Source organism: Sesamum indicum, linkage group LG9, assembly GCF_026168435.1.
Source record: "Sesamum indicum cultivar Baizhima isolate 11 linkage group LG9, ASM2616843v1, whole genome shotgun sequence".
In the NCBI taxonomy this organism is placed as follows: Eukaryota; Viridiplantae; Streptophyta; class Magnoliopsida; order Lamiales; family Pedaliaceae; genus Sesamum; species Sesamum indicum.
The window spans coordinates 2,693,096-2,711,934 of NC_142665.1; the positions used below are offsets into that span (position 1 = coordinate 2,693,096).

Sequence of the window (18,839 nt, forward strand, 5' to 3'; positions counted from 1 at the left end):
ACAATTATTGATTTGACGGTACATGGCTACCGAATCTCCCCATAAACAGTAACCTAAGATTCGATGCGGCTAAATGGAAAAGGACCTCACCAACCACGTGGCATTTCCTTTACCAATCACCTCTCTATACTTCATATCCCATTGTTTCTACTACGTATTAATACCCACTTTAGACAATCATCTCTTGTCCTTGTTGAAAAGCATATATACGAATTTTCTTCATTCCTTTAAAAGAAAAACAAAAATTCTTTTATAGTATCATCCTCATACCTTATATAGCACATAAAACCCACAAAAAGTTGGCTGGAATTAGTGGGTTCTTGCCAATGAACCAATTTTAAGGATTGACAAAAACTTTGATTACATAATAAGAAGAATCCTTGTACATGAAAAGGCAGTACTAAGCTAAAATTGCTCTCTATGTATATCAATCTCCATGCTATCCATCAAAAAGAATAACCCGAAAAGTTATTGACTTTTAAAAAAAAATGATTCGCTATTTCTACATGCATATCCACATTTAACCTAGAACAACAGATCAAGACGGCGGGGAGTACAGCTTCATCTGAGAGTAATTAGGACAAGTATTTGGCGATGTACTAGGATAAGATGAGACGCGGAGTGGAATTAAAGAAGCAGAATCGAAGGGAACAGTCTTAGCCAGTGACGAGAATCCTGATGATGCTGCAGCACACAATGTTGTTGCATTCGGGGTAACACGAGCCTGTCCGTGCATTTTCCACGCCCAGTTCGCCGCTTCTTGTGGTGAAATGGAAGCAGTTCTTTCGGCAGATGATGTTTCCTGCAATATTGTCCAAAAAATCTCGTACATCATAGAAATTCTACTTTCAGACATGCAAGTCCGTTTAGTGTACCATGATCATAATATGCCTGTTGTCTCTGCTCATTTTATATGGATAAATGTAGTGATGCCCCCTCGGATATTATCAAATGAGAGAAACCGTCTTTGTTATTTTTAAATTATTACTTCGACACACCACGTCCATCATGTTTTTACATCATCAACAGGATGCATTAGTACAGCACAGCCCCTAACAATAACTTGATACCACTGTTTAATAGAATTGGAAGTTGCTAGAACAAAATAACCGGCATATTACCTCATAGATGGGAACAAATTTAGGATTTAAGCCAGTCCACAACATAGGATGCTCCGATGTTACTGGTAGTCCATTAAGTGGTCGATTACCTACAATTGTCGTGGCAGAACTTTCCGCATGTAGCTGCACAAACAGATTGAATCATCAACACATAATATCGATTCTCGCAAGAAGCTGACAGATTTGGCAGAAACATGGTGGAAGCAAAGTACATCAACGTAATACACGCAAGATAAACATTAGATTTGGACACTTGTGGTTCAATTCTATGTTTCAGCTTTACCTTGGATGTTCTTGTGTGTTGAACGTCATGAGTATTGAACACTAAAGAACCCAACCGTCCACTCTCCTCCGGTGGAGATGTTGAAATCCCCAAATTCAGATCAAGATCATGTTGGCTACCTGCTTTAATATATATATCTCATCATGAAATTTGAGCTACCTTTTTTAATCAAACGCACAAAACATTACCCAAAATATTATGTAGTAAGATACCATTAAAAAAAAAAAAACATTACCTCCTTTACAAGGTTTCGATCGGGTCTCCACATTGTACGTGCTCGGATTAAAATTCGTGAAAGCTTCACTCCCATTACATTTGATGGCCGCCTTGTCATAAGCCCTAAATTTGGAGAAAATCAAAAGGGACAGAGAGAGAGAGAGAGAGAGAGAGGAGTTGGATGACACGAATCGAGGTTTTGAGATATTTCACAGGGTAATAAATTTCAGTATCAGGGAAATTTGTGAAAATTCATGATCATTACGACCTTGCAGCTTCTACTTCAGTGTCGAATAGCCCAAGATATATATACCTGCAGTGCAAGCATCGCAATCCCCACTATGAACATACAATCCCAGATTATTTCTCGGCATAATTTACACACAGAGAAATCTTAGTATTATTGTTCATTCGATGATTACATATTTTCCCAACGACCTATATTTGTATAACAGTTTTTACCAATGTAAACACATACAAATAACAAAATCACAGTACACTACTCGAAATATGACCTTTTGTCAATGGTCAATAGTAATTAACTACGGTTGTCCAACGATTATTGATCGTTGTTTCAGCAGGCGATGGTAAAATATCAGCTATAACTAAAAAGTCATGGCATGTATTGGGTCATAACTAAGAACCATGTCAAATGTTGATTAACCATGGTCGATAGCTTACGTTTCTACATTAATTGGGTTTTTGTAGGTTTATAACATTGATTTATAATAACTTTTAAACCGTATTTTATTGCAATATAGGGAATAATCTATTACGCTGTAGGGACTTAGAACCAGAGCAAAATCATAGTACCAAAACAAAACAATGTGAAATGATGTCTAGTTTCTTACTTCTTGCCAAGAAGCTGGCCCATCCGAGCTTCCCAACGGCCGCATTTGTGGAGCGTGACTCCTCTATATTTAGAAGTCCCTCTTGAGAATCCAGTGCTCTGCCGACGCAGTAACTGCACAAATTCCTCCTTGGACAGATTCATAATCTGACAAAATGCAACTTATGTGAACATACATACGCTCTCAACACTACTTGATTGTTGCCTTAGAAGAAACAACATTAGAACCAAAACGAGGAACCAACATAGTAATAGCAGAAACGTTTTGCCAACACAAATTGTCCAAAACCTTTCTCACCTGTTTCATATCCTCCTCGTAGTCGCTGATGTTGAAGTTAATATCGGCATCGACACCCCGGAATTTGATTGCAGCTCTGTCATAAGCTCTGATGCCAGGACAGAATCATACCATCAAATCAGATGCTAAAAGAAGTAGAAACACAAACAAGGCAAAATGATCAAAAGAATTAAATTCAGAGGAATTTACCTGGCAGCAGCAAGAGCAGTATCAAATCCACCTGAACAAGAACAAATACCAGAACCCATCAATTATTTACCAAAAATAGAAAGAAAAGAGACAACATGATCCCAAATATGGAAAGTAAACCTCGTATTCTTACCCAAATAAACTTGTTTCCCACAGTCCCTGGAACAAAGATCAAATCACGACATACACATTAATTAAAGAAAATTCAAGAAACATATAGTCAAGTAATATAAATATAGTTGAATTGAAGGGAAAAATTACACACACGCACATATATATATATATATGTATATATAGGATTATAGAAATGCAAATTACCATATATGGGACTCCCATCTGCCGGTCCGTCTATAGAAAGTAACTCCTCTGTACTGAGAACTCCGGGACCTGGGCCCGCGCCGGCTTTTCCTCGCTTGTACTTGCTGCTGTTGTTGTACCGCCATTCCCGGTATGGAGTGTTGGCGGAGTCCCTGATCGACCGGGGGATCCGCCGTTTCATTTTGCCGCCTACCACGGATCAACTCGCCGAGTCGGCTCACGGGGAAAAGCTCCCGGGTCACCAATCCCGAATGGGTCGAAGTCAACCCAAGATCATCAGGGTCATGGTTCCCTAGTACTGGATCATCAGTCCGAGTACTGTTGAGGATGTCGAAGTTGAAGGTGAAGGCGGAGGCGCGTGGGGAGGACGCGTCGTCGTTGCTGGAGCTAACATTTTCTGCCTCGCCGTTCACCACCGAGGAAAGGGACGTGGCCGGAGACTGCCCCTCCAAGGTATTCGGCTCCCCGATGCAATCTACGGTGAGATTGAGATCAAACATCTCTGTATAGCGGGGAGCCTCTATCAAAGTTGTAGTCCTCTCAAAGGGCTGCTAAGTAGTATATATGCAGAAAATTAGGAAAGGAGGAGGTGGGAACACAACATTGGGAGAAAAGGGTCTTCAAAATTACACAGTAATGGAGAAAGAAGTGATGATCAGAGGCGATCCAGTTCTTGGGAGTTGAAGCATATATATACATACATACACAGCTCTTCAACTATATACATCCCCAATTCTTGGGCTTGAGAATATAAATAGATATAATGAGTTGCAGGGGAGGTGGTGGCATTGTGATTGTGAGGAGGAATCATCTTAAATAATAATAATAATCATGGAAGAGTACTGTGGTGATGAGTGATGCCGTTGGCAAGAGGGGGAGAGAGAGAGACAGAAATCAAAAGTAAGTTTACTACTTTTGGGGATAGTATTATAATAATAGTGTGGAAAATTTTAGGTCAGGTTGATTTAATTAGATTTTTTATTTAATTATATAATAAGTGTAATATTTTTATTACATAATTAATATATAAATAAATTTAAATTAATCCAATCAAAATTTAGTGACAGTAGAAAGTGAAGGGTGAATGCGAAGATGGGGACGTTTGAAGGAAGAAATAAAGAATATATTTGGGTCACTCCCCATTTTCTACACTATATTTTAACAATCTCGACTTTACTTTGGTTGTCTTTGCCACAACCGGACACTCCCGTTGCCGGTTGCTCTTTGATTATGTCGACAATTTCTTTCTTTCTTTTTTTTTATTCAGCTTTTCTTTTTGTTGATTATTTCATGTTTTATTATGATAGTATATATATGACGGTATGCAACGAATATTACATCCCAGTCAAATTAGATTTACTGCTGACACCAAACATTCTACTATCTCTCTCTTTCTCACAATTTCATGATTTCAGCCCACTTAATTTTTTATTTTAAATTTTATTATATTTTTTATTTTATTTAAAAATATTGTACATGTAATGTGTGTGTATATATATATATATTAAATGTAATAAAATGTGGAGTAAATTTTGAAATAAGAACAATCCAATTGGTTACTCTTTTCAAATTAACATAAAAAAAAAAAACGTTATACTTCTTGAAATTAAATTCACGATATTTATTTTACGGAGCATATTCTAAATATTGTACATCTCTTGATTCTTTCATTCGTTTTTAATCAAATCAAGTTCAAATTAAATTAACAAACAATATGTAGTTCTTACTTTTACTGTTAATTGTGAAAGGACGGCAAATAATGCATTTTCATTATTAAAAAAAAAAAACATGTGATCGGTAGCAAAATCTGAGGATGTGGAAAAGGGTGAAATAAATAATATTATAATAACTTATATACTAATTCATCGTCAATATCAAATAAGTACAATTAATATTTACTATCTATCTTATAAAATCAAAACAAGAAATTTTGTCCCAGCTCTAGGTAATGTTCAAGTGTCTTTATATATAATTAATTGTTAAATATAAAATATATATATATATATGATGTAATAATTAATTAAAAATAATGATTATATACATAAATAATTACCGTACATATTATTAAAACTAAGATACTAAGAATGAAGTCATATTCTAGGGTAGCTCTCTAGCATATCTGTTGCATATGTTTCTTGACTATGTCAATAGAAGTAGTTCAATGCAATAATGTGCATACCTTCAAAGTCTCCCTACTATATTATATATATATATATATATATCATTTATTACTTATTATATATAAATGAAGTTTGAATAATTTTAATTGAGCCCCCAAGTTTGAGTTCTTCTAAATGCCGCTCCAATAGTGTGTGTGTATATATATATATATATATCTATACTATATGCTATATATATAAAAAGAAAAATCTCTCATAAATGACGGTTATAACACCACAATATAAATTTTATTGTTATACTAATTATACCCCTACGTACATTGATTTTCATTTTTCTTTGTTGTTTTCTTTCTTTCTTTCTTTCTTTTTTTTCTTTCTAAAAATGTAATGTATTGGTTTATATATATATTTTTATTTATAATATAGTTTAAAACATAAAATCTTATTTATTATATACATGCGGGAATGGCGTGCCTCGATGGTTAGTATATATATATAAAAAATAATATTTAAAATTTGGTTGGACGGAAGTATATAGGGCAAAATAAGATGTATAACCACTACAACAAATATACTTTTTTTATAATGGTTAAAAGTAAAGAAATATGGCGGATACTAATTAACTACAGTAGCACAATGACTATTAGTTGTTATTTCTGTAAATGAGGCTAAAACATTTGCTGCAGCAAAAAATCAAACATTTTAGTCATAAAAAAATCATGATGAATGGAGATTAATCGTGATCAAAATTTAAATTTTCACATTAATTTTGTCCGATTATGATATATAGTATATATGTATTAATTTACTACGATTTTTAATTCATTATGTTATATATAATATAGGAAATAATTTTTTTTTGAATTAATCAGGGACAGATCCAAAAGTAAAAATTTGAGTCGATCGGAAAATTGTCACATTATTAATGATGAAATTGATAAATTGAATCTAATGGCAATATTTAAAATTTTGAATTTAATATAATTATTTTACAAAACCCAAATATAAAATGCATGATGATCACAAGGTACTAGTCGTATGCAGTGTTCTGTGTAGCATAGACCGAAATTGCGATGGAAAAACAAACATAAAAAGACAAATAAAGAAAAGATAAATAATGGGACGAGAAAATTGTGATTGGTCTGTCTGGAAACTTGAGAATCTCCGCATGTCACGTTAATAAGCTGTCTTTTCTTTTTATTTGTTTTCCATTTTAGCCTCCTCAATCAATCGAATGACATAGAAACTACTCAAAGTTAACAAGGTTTGCCGCTTCAAGGATCCGAAACCTTAACGAGGTTTCCTTATTTGTCCATGTTCTTGTAGTAAATCCTCTTTTTTGTATTTATATGAGATATTTTAATTCAAATTGAGTTTATCATATTTGAATTAATTATATGACAAATATAATATATTCATATGCTTATCATATAATAGGTGTACAGTTTAAAAAAAAATTGTATCTCATTTATTGTGCGATTAATTTCGTTTAGATAAAAAAAATTCGTACTTATACATACATGTAGTCTCTTACTCGAGGTATTGTCTGTTCTCATCACTAATAAAACTATCTCTAATATAGTAAAAGTATGAGTTTCACAAAGATCCCCCTCAAAAAGAGAAAAAATATCAAAATCAACTCAAGATTCACGTGTTTTTGCGTAGAGTCGGATAATTGTCTGACCGACCAATTTGCCAAGCGTAGATATTGAAAACGTGGAAAGGATTTATCAACCACTAAGATCTATACAAATGTCCAAACTATAAACATTAAATCATAACTTATACTAGACAAGCTTTCAGATAAATACGATCTTTTACTTCATTTGCTATATCTCCCAGCTGCAAAGACCTTATATCTAACTTGACGATCGAATCATTTTTGCCAAGTATGAACCGAAACACATTCGATGTTTGTTTTGATTTCAAATTTATTCTACAATTTAAAAAAAACGGACCGACAGCACAACCTCAACCACCCTCCTAAAAACACACCTCGTAAGTAGATGAATACCCTAATTAAGACATATATATGTCTTCATTCGATATGAAACGGGGATGATGATTTCAATATCAGACATTATTCCAAAACAAGCCAAAACTAAAAAAAAAAATTAGAATTTGAACCCATGTACTAAGAGATATTTTTTTTTTCAGAACTTGGCAAATAATTAAAAAGAAAATCTTATAAAGTAATAAATTATTGATAATAATATTATAATTACAACAAATACATATATATGTATATATATATATATATATATAGCTGGGTGTGAAAGATCATCACACTGATTCTCCACACATGCTCCTGATATACCATGTAATATAAAATAAACTGAAAAAATCGAAGACATATGTATGTATGTATCTGGAAGGACCTGTTGTTGCCTGTCTCAAAATTTTTGGTTGGATTTCAATTACCTAACTTATGATCTTATTGCATTACTTAATATTAATTAGACCAATAAATCTTTTCATTAATTAATAAACTATGTGATTTAATTACCCAAATTATTGTAATTTATTTCACAGCTCGATTGAGTCGACAGCTACATATATCTAAGATTTTATTCAAATTCAATTTCAATTTGCATGCGTGTTTGTGCAAACATACCACAAATTAGGTGTAAATAATGAATATCCCAAAAAAAAAAATAAGTAATAATAACTAATTTTAGTTATACCGCAGTAATTATGTGTAGCGGGTACAACAATTTATATATGTCGAACACATTATCCAACCCAAAATAAAAAATTTTAAATTTAAAAATTATCATTAATTTTTTTATAGAATAAAGCGATGATTTTATTAAAACTAAGACGACAAGAAAACCATGTAACCTCGATCAGAAAGCCTGAACATGGTGAGACATTTCTCACACTATGTCATAATTATAAATATTTTTATTGTTATTTAAAAATTTAATAATAATATAGTGTAAGTGCCATTCTGATGTGAGTGCCAAATAATTCAAGTTTTTTATTTAAATTTATAGATGGAGAAACAAAAAAATTAAAAAAAAAACTGACAGATCACTTTAGGGGTCTCATCTTTCCAACAAATAGTATATATAGTAGAACAATACTATAAAAAAAAATATAATATTTAATTATGATTTATTAATAATTAAAAATTAAATAGTTGTATCAAATAATTATTGATTACGATCATTTAAAATCATAACAAATATGCATAGAATAGTACATAACCACCAGGTGTATTGAGGTACATGTACTACATAGATCAGATAGCAATAAAGAGGGAGAGAGAGAAAGAGCGTTGGTGGGACCACCACGCATTCTTATAAGAATCAAACCCTAAGACACAATTGCAACCAAATGCTTATAATGTTTTATTAATTTCCTAGGACCTTAACTCTCCACCTTCATATAATCAATGTTCTATACCCACAATTCTTTATTTTTCAATTCTATAAATGAAACCTAAATCCAACTACTCAAATTATTAAGATAAATATATTTTCTTTTTTGTTGTTATTAACTGTTACAATCACGAATAAAAATTATGGTAAATATTGACTAGGAAAAATTGCATTAACACCCCATGAATTTAGATTTAATACACTAACATTCTATATTTTTTTAATAAAATTACAAATAGACTAGGAAAAAACCTTAGCCAAAGAGCTTACAGATAGGAGGGTGGGGAGTTGTATAGACAGAAGAATGTGGTCCCTACTCCTTCCCCTTACGGTAACCCATCCAACCTTAAAAGACCTTTTTAACTAAACTTACATTCCAAAACAGGTAACATACGGTCCACTGATTACGACAACTGCATACCGGCTCCACCCGGTTCCAGTTCTTCAACGCCTACCACATCTTACACTCTCTCTCGCTCTCTACTCCTCCTTTCTGATCATAATAATAATAATAATAATATAATAAATTGTTCTTCTTTCACCCAATCCTGACCTGCCACCTGTATTCTCCACCAACGTTATCCGATGTGATCCTATTCCACACCAGCTCATTTATTTCAGAATGTGGCTCATCATCACATTTGTTTCATGTGATATCTCTCTTTTTTCTTTTATTTTTTTTCTTAATATTTTAAATTAATCATACATCACATCCGTTAATATATTAATATAATAATAAATTTACATAAAACAATACACCACAATAATAATAATAATTTAGACTTAAAATAATCGTATTCTCGTCTCGTTAAGTCCTTTTGGTCTAAGTATGTGTGAGTTCTCGAGAAAATTCTTTCAAACAAATATATTTAGCTATAATTGCATCATAACAACTTCAAATTTCACATTCTTTCTTAGGTATAATTATTAAGATATTACACTATATGAAAATTATTCAATAGCAACGAAAAAAATTAGCATTGAAATAATTATCAAGTAAAACTTTAATTGTTAAATTATATTATTTAATACAAAAAATTTTACTGAATAATGAATTTACAATAAAATTAAAAATACTTTTTACAATAAAATATCATGAAAAAATATTTAGAATTTCTTTAAATAATAATAAAATAATTATGAATTATATAAAATACGGTCGCAATTTGGCGTGATAATAATTTACAATGTGCAAGTGGCGGAAGGTGGAATTGGGAAAGCAGTGGGTAAGTACAATGTCGGTAGAGGTGGTGTACTATACGAGGTTCAACGAGTAGGGTGACGTGGACCCTTCTTCTCCATTGCTGCCTGGAAACTCTCGTACTATATATATATATTATTTTATTTTATTTATTGTATAGAAAAATGTTAGGATACCCAAAAGCGGTTTCCAATATTAACGACTTTGCTTTTCGTCTCTTTCGCTTGTGCAGCGCTTCAATTGTTTGCACGTCCAACTTTACGCAAAGTACAATATAATTTACATTGGGTGGAGAAATGAGTAATTAATAATTATTGGGCTTATGCATATATAAGTGGTAGTATCTTTTATTAATTTAAATACTATGGTATTTTTGGATATTTGATTTATTTACTTCTCTATCACTCAAGCTATTAATGACACACAATTTACAATGTACTCTAATTTAAAATAATAATTCAAATTGTGTTGGACACAATTAATCTACCCAACAATAAAATCTGATATTAATGTTATCACAAAGTATTTAATCGAATATTGAAATATTAATATAATCACACATTCAGTATTTAAAATAAAAATGTATAATTAGCTTTGTTGGTTTTAAAGAAAAAGTATGTGAAGTCACGAAAATCACACCGAAAACGTAAGCATCAGAAGCAGTAAAGTAATAGAAGTGGAGGAGGATGGGACAGACATCAAATGTTCCACCATATCAATATGTCTTGAAAGTGAAAACGCATTAACAACTTGTGAAAACTTGCAGTTAACAAATACCGCTTTCTTCAACTGTTTTTCTCACAATTCAGATCTAAATGGAGCTCCTGATTGTCTGAATATATATCCTATTTATGAGTTGTTGATTGATAAAATAAGTTATAAATTGGAGGCACGTCAGTTTTTGTTACAAAGATGACAGATTCGCATTTCAAGACTGTATGAGGTTATATATTGGAGGAAACAGAGTGCATGATTATTTGCATATATGTAGGTCTTGCATCGAATCTCTCCAACCCCATTCTCTTACCTTAAGAAAAGCAAAATATATAATTAAGTGTATTTGATATGGAGGTGAAAATCAATGTCACATAGCACAAGGAACAAAAGAAATTGTGAAGTTGGTAACAAGTAAAAGGTGGTAGTGTCACATGTGCATGCATGCACGTATATATAATATTACAAAATTGAAGTTCGAGGCGATTAAGATGCCAAAATTACTAGGAACAATAAACAAAAAAGGTATTCATCATAGTTGGATCAGAATATGGACCACATTGCTCTAATCTACATTGTTTTTTACAACTAAGTCCTATATATATGTAGATATCCCATGATACATTATTATTTTTTTCCTTGTTATATATATATTATAATTATATTTATAACTTATATAAATCTGAATCATTGATCTAATTCAAATGGATATGAGCCATTGATCTTATATATAAATATGAACAATTGATCTAAATAAGAAAAGATTTAAGTCATTGATTTACTTATCAAATCTCCACCGTAAATATATATGTATAAGGATACATTACAATGACCTCTTTTGAGGTTTTGTCATAATTACGAATATACCCTTATTATTTCAAAAATTATAAATACCCCCAATGTTTGATGAAATTATGTAATCCTTTGATGGAGGTATGAAATTGTAAATTTTGCTCTTACTGATTTTTTTAAAAAATAAAAACTTATAAAAAATATCTAATGGGATGGATGAAAAAAATTTAAAAATTATAAAAAAAAGTATCTACTTAGTCCGTAAAAAAATGAAAAATTTTAAAAAATAAATAAAATTAGAATTTTTAATCCACAAGGGCATTTCAGTCAATTCAGCACAAAAAATGAATGAAAACCTAACAAATTGGGATAATTGTTAAACAATCGTTAAAATCACGGGGTATTGTAATTTTTTAAACAACAAGGGAGTATTCGTAATTATATCAAATTTCAGTGGAGGTCATCGTAATGTACCCTATAAACAATCTTACGATTTAAATTCAGGGGTATAAATGTTATTTTATAGGTAAAATTTAATCAAAATTACAAGTAGAAAGAGTGTGTTGCACCTCTTGTACGAAGGGAATAATTTACTTCTTTTTACAGAACACAATGGGATGAATTGCTTATTTTTCTAAAATAGGGGTATATTCGCTCTAAAGTCCCTAGTTCGACTCCCAAGAATAGTAATTTTTTATAAGGGAACTTATATGTTTGTGCGTGACAATAATCAGTCCACTAGAAAAGGACAGGAGAGGCGGCTTACAATGAAAATACTCATAATCCCACCACCTTAATTAGTGCCTTCTCTTTCACTTTTACACTCACACTTTCTCAACTTATTTAATAATAATCCTTCTCTCTCAACCTAATTTTCTCCAATAGTTGAATTTTTCAAATTTCTATATCCTTAATTATGTCCACAATCATCACTAATTAAATTAATATGACTGCTAACAATTAATTAATTCATTTCAAATAATAAAATAATAATTATTATGTTAATATCTCTGATTATTAATATCGCCTGGGCCTTCATGTTCAAATTAATATATTAGAGGAAGATACATGGGCTTGGGCTGTCAAAATACAATTCCTTTAGGTACCGGCTACTGAAGCCCAGTAATCACAAATTCGAACTCAATATCAGCCCATTGGGCTTTTTGTAAAAAAATGTCAAAGTCAGGCCCAGTCTAAAATGATCATCAGAGTTGATAATTATATGTATAATTAAAAAAAATATAAATAAATACAAGTAATCCTAATTTATATATACGTGGTTCTTATCTTAAAAGCGTCCTTGTCTTATTTGTATGATTACGTCGTACTGATGACGCCAACACGTTTTCTAGATTTATTTATCAAAAGAAGAAAAGACAAAAACAAAAACAAACAAACACGTTTTCTAGCTGATTAGGATGCCTAAATTCCATAATTACTTGAACCAACTTCCTTACTTGAGGTTGCTTGTACTAATTTTTAATTTTGCATTCAAAAAAATAAAATTTGAAGCGTTTTATTAAAATATTTTTATCAAAAAGTTTGCAGAAAATTGCTTTATAGCTTGTGACTTAAATCATTTCGATTTAACAGTTTTAAAAATATTATTTTTAACTCATTCTCAATATATAATAAATTGGTAAATACTTATTTTAAGTCGTTGCAATCACAATTTTTAAGTGTGGTAGGAATTTCTATAGTAGTTTAATTAGCAGATCATTTTATCGATTAAGTCATAGTAATTGAACAACATGATTTCTTATAAAATACCTTGCAATCTTTTCATATTTTTGTAGACGGAAAAAGCTTATAATTAAGATAGAAAAAAAAGACGTTAAAAAAATGACTTATTCGTAGTATCTTATGAACAAATTAATTCGATTTTTTACTCACATAAATTATAAACTTATCATTCTCAAACTTTTATAAATCTCATAGTCCAAATATTTTATGACTATATTTCTAAATTATAATTTAATATTTTATAAATTTATAATTTAAAAGTAAATTTTAGTCAAAAGCGAGATGGGATTGATGCAGAAAGTAAACGCGAAAGAAAATACCAAAAAAGGTGGGTGTGGGCATGGGTGAACGTACGGAAGGAAAAGGACTGGCACGTGTGGATTGCTGGTGCGCGTGGAAAATACGTGTGTCGTAGCTGCCGCCCCAATAACTGCATTTAAATCCACCACTCAATGGTTTGAGCTCAAATTTTTCAGACCGAAGCTGACAGATTTTGTGTTCAATTTTATTACTTATTATAATTAAAAATAAAATTGAATCAAATACTAATTTTAAATTTAAATTTTTGCTTTGATTTTATATGATTGCATTAGTAAGTATTTGATTTGTCATAATTTTTTATTTGTAGTTATTAATTATAATATACACGATCAGTGAAAGTCGTTTATAATTATAAATTAAAATATATAACAACAAGTGGCACTAATTTTGGTATCATTTAATTAAAACGTAAACTTATTACCCTCGTAAAATTATATTTATACCGATTTATTTTTGCTATGAGCAATTTTTCAACAAATATATGTCCTCAATGCCATCACAAAAATATTTAAAGTTCTTATTTATACAATACAACCTTTTGGCACAAAAGTACGTCATCATATTAAAATGAACAACCTACTGACAAAATAATTATTTCATTATATCATGAGGAAGAAAAGAGAGTTTTATTTAATACATTCGAGTCGATGTGGCACATCGTTTTTATGTGGATATAATAAATAAATTTTATATTTTAAAATATCTTATAAATAAGAGTAAAATATTAAAAATCAATATATTATATTAAAAAATAATAATTTATCAATTAATGTAAAATTTGAAAATTGAATAAGTTAATTATCTTATCAATTGAAATGTACTTTGACTTTACAAAAAAAAAAATAATGTAACAATATCACTAACCGCCGTTGGTAAGTGTCGAGATTTTTTGTTTTTATCAACATAGCATACAAGATGACGTAGGACTGTATGTTTGTAGCCAATTCAATTAAATAAGGATAATTACACTCTCACTCCCTAAGGTTTGGTGTAATTACATGTAAACTTTATGTGGTTTAGAAAATTACATCTAGCGCCTTTGAGGTTTGTTTCAGTCTAACAAATAAGTCTCATCGTTAGTCAAAATTTATTTAATTTGTTGATATTAACAAAAAAAAAAAAACAAAACATAGTAACAATTGACATTTTATCCTTATTAACCGATTACTGACTAATTGCAGGTCATATAAATTTTTTGGACCAAACTATTCTTATAACGATGAAGATATACATACCTCTTCACATGTGTTAGCAAATAAAAACGTATGAACGTAATTTGATCATAAAAAGATTTATTTGACCTGCAATAAGTTAGTAATAAGTCAATCTGGTTTAACAAAGACTTTTTTTTTAATTTTTTTATTAATATCAACAATTCGATAAAATTTAACTAACGGAGCAATTTATTTGTTAGACAAAAGCAAATCTTAAATGTAATAAATATCATTTCTCAAATTATAAAAAATCTATATATAATTACATCAAATTTTAAAAAAAAGAAATACATTCATCCCATTAAATAATAAAGAAAAGAAAAAAGCAGAATGGCAAATTTGTCTCTTAAAGTAAGAAGCTACAAGGAAAATAAACAGGAAACAAGTCCGCAGGCAGGTGGGGCCCATGCTGGTGTTGCTTCTCGACCGTCCACTGTCATGATTGTTGGGCTGCAGCAGTATTCCTGATACCAGGACAATAATAATACTAGGGGCATTCAATTAACCCTACTTGCACCAATTATTCCATTCAACTCCTTTCTGTTTCACATTGCTTAATATATCTCTTAATAAATTACTCGGAAATTATATCGATATTCTTGATATTACGTCTCATATACAAATAATTAATGCTTTTTTTTTATTAAATTATAAATACATAATTGGAGGGTTTTAACTGTAATTTACTTCAAATATATACTTATTAATAAAAAGCGTACTTATAATTATAAATTTTGACATTATATTGATAGTTCTGCAAATAACGATGACAGTTTGTGTAGTTAAAACCTAACTAGGTGTTGATACAATTTGCCCATGAATTAAACCAATAAAATATGCAAAATATTGCGAAAAAAGAATGTGTTGGTTTATTAAGTATAATTTAAGTTAGGAATAATTTTACGTACACTTCATAATTTATGATTTATTTACACAAAATTATATATGCATTTTATATAATTTCATAAATTACTCATAACAGTAAAAAAATAAAAATAACTTTTGTAATAATATTGAAATTTTTGTAATAAACGGATAAATAGTGAAATGAAACATGAAAGGTTGGAAGTAGAGGAGGGGGAAGAAGAAAGAATGTGAAGAGCAGAGTGGGATGGGTCGGCAAGAAAAGAGTGGGGATTTGACTCATCTCATTATCCTTTTTCATTTTTTATAAGGGGCAACCAACCTCCAACTTGCATTTAACTTTGACAAAATCATCATTTCCTTTACTTAAATATTCTTTCTATTTTTATTAATTATTTGGTTACTAATAAGTCCACATGAATTCCAACTCTACACATACTATAATAAAAAAATTTACTTTTTCATTACATTATAAACGACCACAGTTTAAAAATTATGATAAATTAAAATTACAGTCCAACAAAATCAATAAATTTGTTACCGCAAACAATTTATATTTGCCATAATTATTAACTATGGCCAAAACACTTCTCATGATTTTAGCTAGTTGTAAGTAATGTTTTGGTATCACCTGTCGTTGCGAAGTTGTGGTTAATTTATATTAATGTTGATTTTTGTTGTTAATTTTTTTTACCATAGTAATTATGTGTTGTAACAAAAAATTGGTTGATTTGAGGATGATTGATGTGTCTTTCCTTTCTGATTAACTACAACTTAATAATAAATAAAGATGAAGACAATTTTCATCTTTCCTCTCATATGGTAGTTTAAGTAAGTAAAATATAGTATTATTTCTATATATTATAATAATATGTTGTCCTTTTTGTAAGTTTGTAGGTGTCTGAATTGTAGGAGTAGAAGCAGAATAATGATGATGATGCTGGCATTGAAATGGCAACTTTTATTTTTTACTAGTTTTAACGCTTTTGCTTATCCTCATCAGCGCCACAACCACCTCTCCTTGTGGAAAAGCGCCACACTTTTTGAATTTCTTTATCTTTCTGACTGACTCTAAAATCGTATCACAGCTACCCGGAAATTGATACTAATCCCTACACACGGCAACTACTCTCTCTCTCTATCTCTCTCACACACACCACAAACACACAAATTGACTTCTATTATGGAGTGGTATTTTGTGGGGGTTTCTGACAGTGGTTTGGTATATATTAATACATATATACAGTTCTTTATTATTTATGTTGATTTCTTTATTTTTTAATTATCAAACTGTTTGGGTGATCGCGGCGATTTTTTTATCATGTGATGAGTATGTTAGTATTATTTATTTTGATTTATGTCTCGTTAGAAATAAAAATCACAAAAAACCTTCATAATGTTTGGATTCATTTTTTGAGTGTTTTGTTGTGTTTTGTGAAGATAGAGAGAGAAAAACAAAGATAAATAAGTGTGTGTTAGAGATAGTATGTATGTTTGGATTTATTTTTTAAGATAATTTAAAATAAATATTGTATGTTTAATGTTGTGTTTTGGGAGACAAAAATTACTATTCATTGTCAATTCATAGTCAAATCATATCTTTTTTATATATATTTATGTATATGTATGTGTATATATATACGTATGTATTTATGCTAAAACAGTTTAAAACACCTAGATAAGGTGTTTTTGAATGATGGCAAACATTGTGTATGTTTTGATTCGTCCCGAAAATAACTTGAAAATGAAAACAAACATAGCGCTTTTGTCTGCGATCTATATGAAATATTTCGACAATATGACCAGTCCTCACGCGGGATTTTTGGATGGACACATAATCTGGTTCTCATATATGACTCCAAATAAGATGGTGTGCAACAGGATCAATATCTCATGACATAAGCTATAGTCCGATTTGATCTAATCTCACGATTTTCTAATTGATAATATGCGTCTAAATAAATAATTATTATGGAACGCAAACCAGCAACACTCTGATAATTTGTTGTGGTTGGTCAAACCACCAAGTACATATTGATCGAGTGACCCAAATACATATTTAGTTCTGATAATAAGGGCAATCTTATTCCAACTTGCATTTTGCGACCATATTAATTTGATTGTTGTTCTAGTTATCCGGGGTTGAGGATGTACATTTCGAATGCTGTCCAAATTTTCTACGTCTGACTCACTTATAGACAAAGTAACAAGTTTTGTACTAAATTATTCAATAATAATTAATAAATAGCTAATCCGATTGACCATTCTCTCTCTCTCTCTCTATATATATATAGAGATATGTGATACATCAATACATATATATATATATGTATATTTTGTCCATATCCATTTAACAAAGTTCATGTACAATTTTTCTAAAATTGACCCATCATGCGTTTAGGTAATTTAATTTTATTAATATATAATATTGCAACTTAGGTAGTAGTGAAATGACAAGAATATCCCGGGGGCGCTCTCCAATGTCATCATAAATACAGACACACATGGCCCTCCTCCTCTTCATCCTCATTCATATTTCCACTCTCCCACAAACCCTCTGCCCCGGAGGGGGCCCTTTCTCTCTCTCAATTCATGGCAACTTTTCCTTCAAACCTTCCGAGAAGACAAACCACCAGCCTTCCGCCGCCGAGGAGAGGCCGTGTCAAAGCTCAAGTTTTTAAGAGCGTGGCCGGAAACCTATCCTCTCTCGCCGGTCACGTGCTGGCCAAATTTAAAGGAGACTCCTCCGCCGCCGCCGCCGCCAGCGACGCCCCCATCTCCGTCTCCACCTCAGCCTCAGCTTCCACCTCCGCCAGCCCACCGGCAAGCACGTATGCTTCAGATGGATACCCTGATCAGGTGTGAAGAAGATGGGTAAGAACGAGCAGGAGTACGTACGATTGATGAAATGGGCCCGTTTTTGTTGCCTTGTTCATCATCGTATGTAGCTAAGTTAGGTCGATGATGTTGTGTACTATGATGTGTCGGATCATGAGAGCTTTTGTTTTACTGTTGGCTCCGATGATGATGATGATTGAATGTTTACCTCAATTTGGTTGTTTGAGGCTATGTACGTGAATCCTAGTATTGTTATTCTGTGGCTTCTCTACTTTTTATATGGGCTGCTTCTCATCATGTATGTCTTGTCTCCTCTCATGTATAATGTATTGCTATGAATAAATAAATTCCAGTGTGTTTGCCTTCTCTCTCTC

At 31.1% G+C, this 18,839-nt stretch overlaps 1 protein-coding gene across 2 annotated transcripts; it reads right to left on the reverse strand.

The window, feature by feature from the left end:
* Positions 1-327: 327 nt before the first annotated feature.
* On the reverse strand, positions 328-4,137 carry LOC105170345 (ethylene-responsive transcription factor RAP2-7). 2 transcript variants are annotated; one of them, XM_020696524.2, is made up of 10 exons: positions 3,276-4,137; positions 3,091-3,116; positions 2,958-2,988; positions 2,769-2,856; positions 2,472-2,617; positions 1,889-1,933; positions 1,640-1,743; positions 1,405-1,523; positions 1,122-1,244; positions 328-802 (listed from the first exon to the last, which is right to left on the reverse strand). In XM_020696524.2, the coding sequence occupies exons 1-10, from the start codon at positions 3,773-3,775 to the stop codon at positions 539-541; spliced, it is 1,446 nt and encodes a 481-aa protein (XP_020552183.1). In that variant the 5' UTR covers positions 3,776-4,137; the 3' UTR covers positions 328-538. The 2 variants fall into 2 exon arrangements, with proteins under 2 accessions (XP_020552183.1, XP_011089376.1); XM_011091074.3 differs by lacking the exon at positions 1,889-1,933 and having other exon boundaries at positions 3,276-4,135.
* Between the last annotated feature and the right edge of the window lie 14,702 nt (positions 4,138-18,839).

Coding starts and splice junctions, on each gene's coding strand:
- LOC105170345 (XM_020696524.2), bottom strand. CDS start 3,775: ATGTTTGATCTCAATCTCACCGTAGATTGCATCGGGGAGCCGAATACC. Junction 1,524..1,639: donor ATCGAAACCTTGTAAAGGAG/GTAATGTTTTTT, acceptor ATATTAAAGCAG/GTAGCCAACATGATCTTGAT. Junction 1,245..1,404: donor AACACACAAGAACATCCAAG/GTAAAGCTGAAA, acceptor CTGTTTGTGCAG/CTACATGCGGAAAGTTCTGC.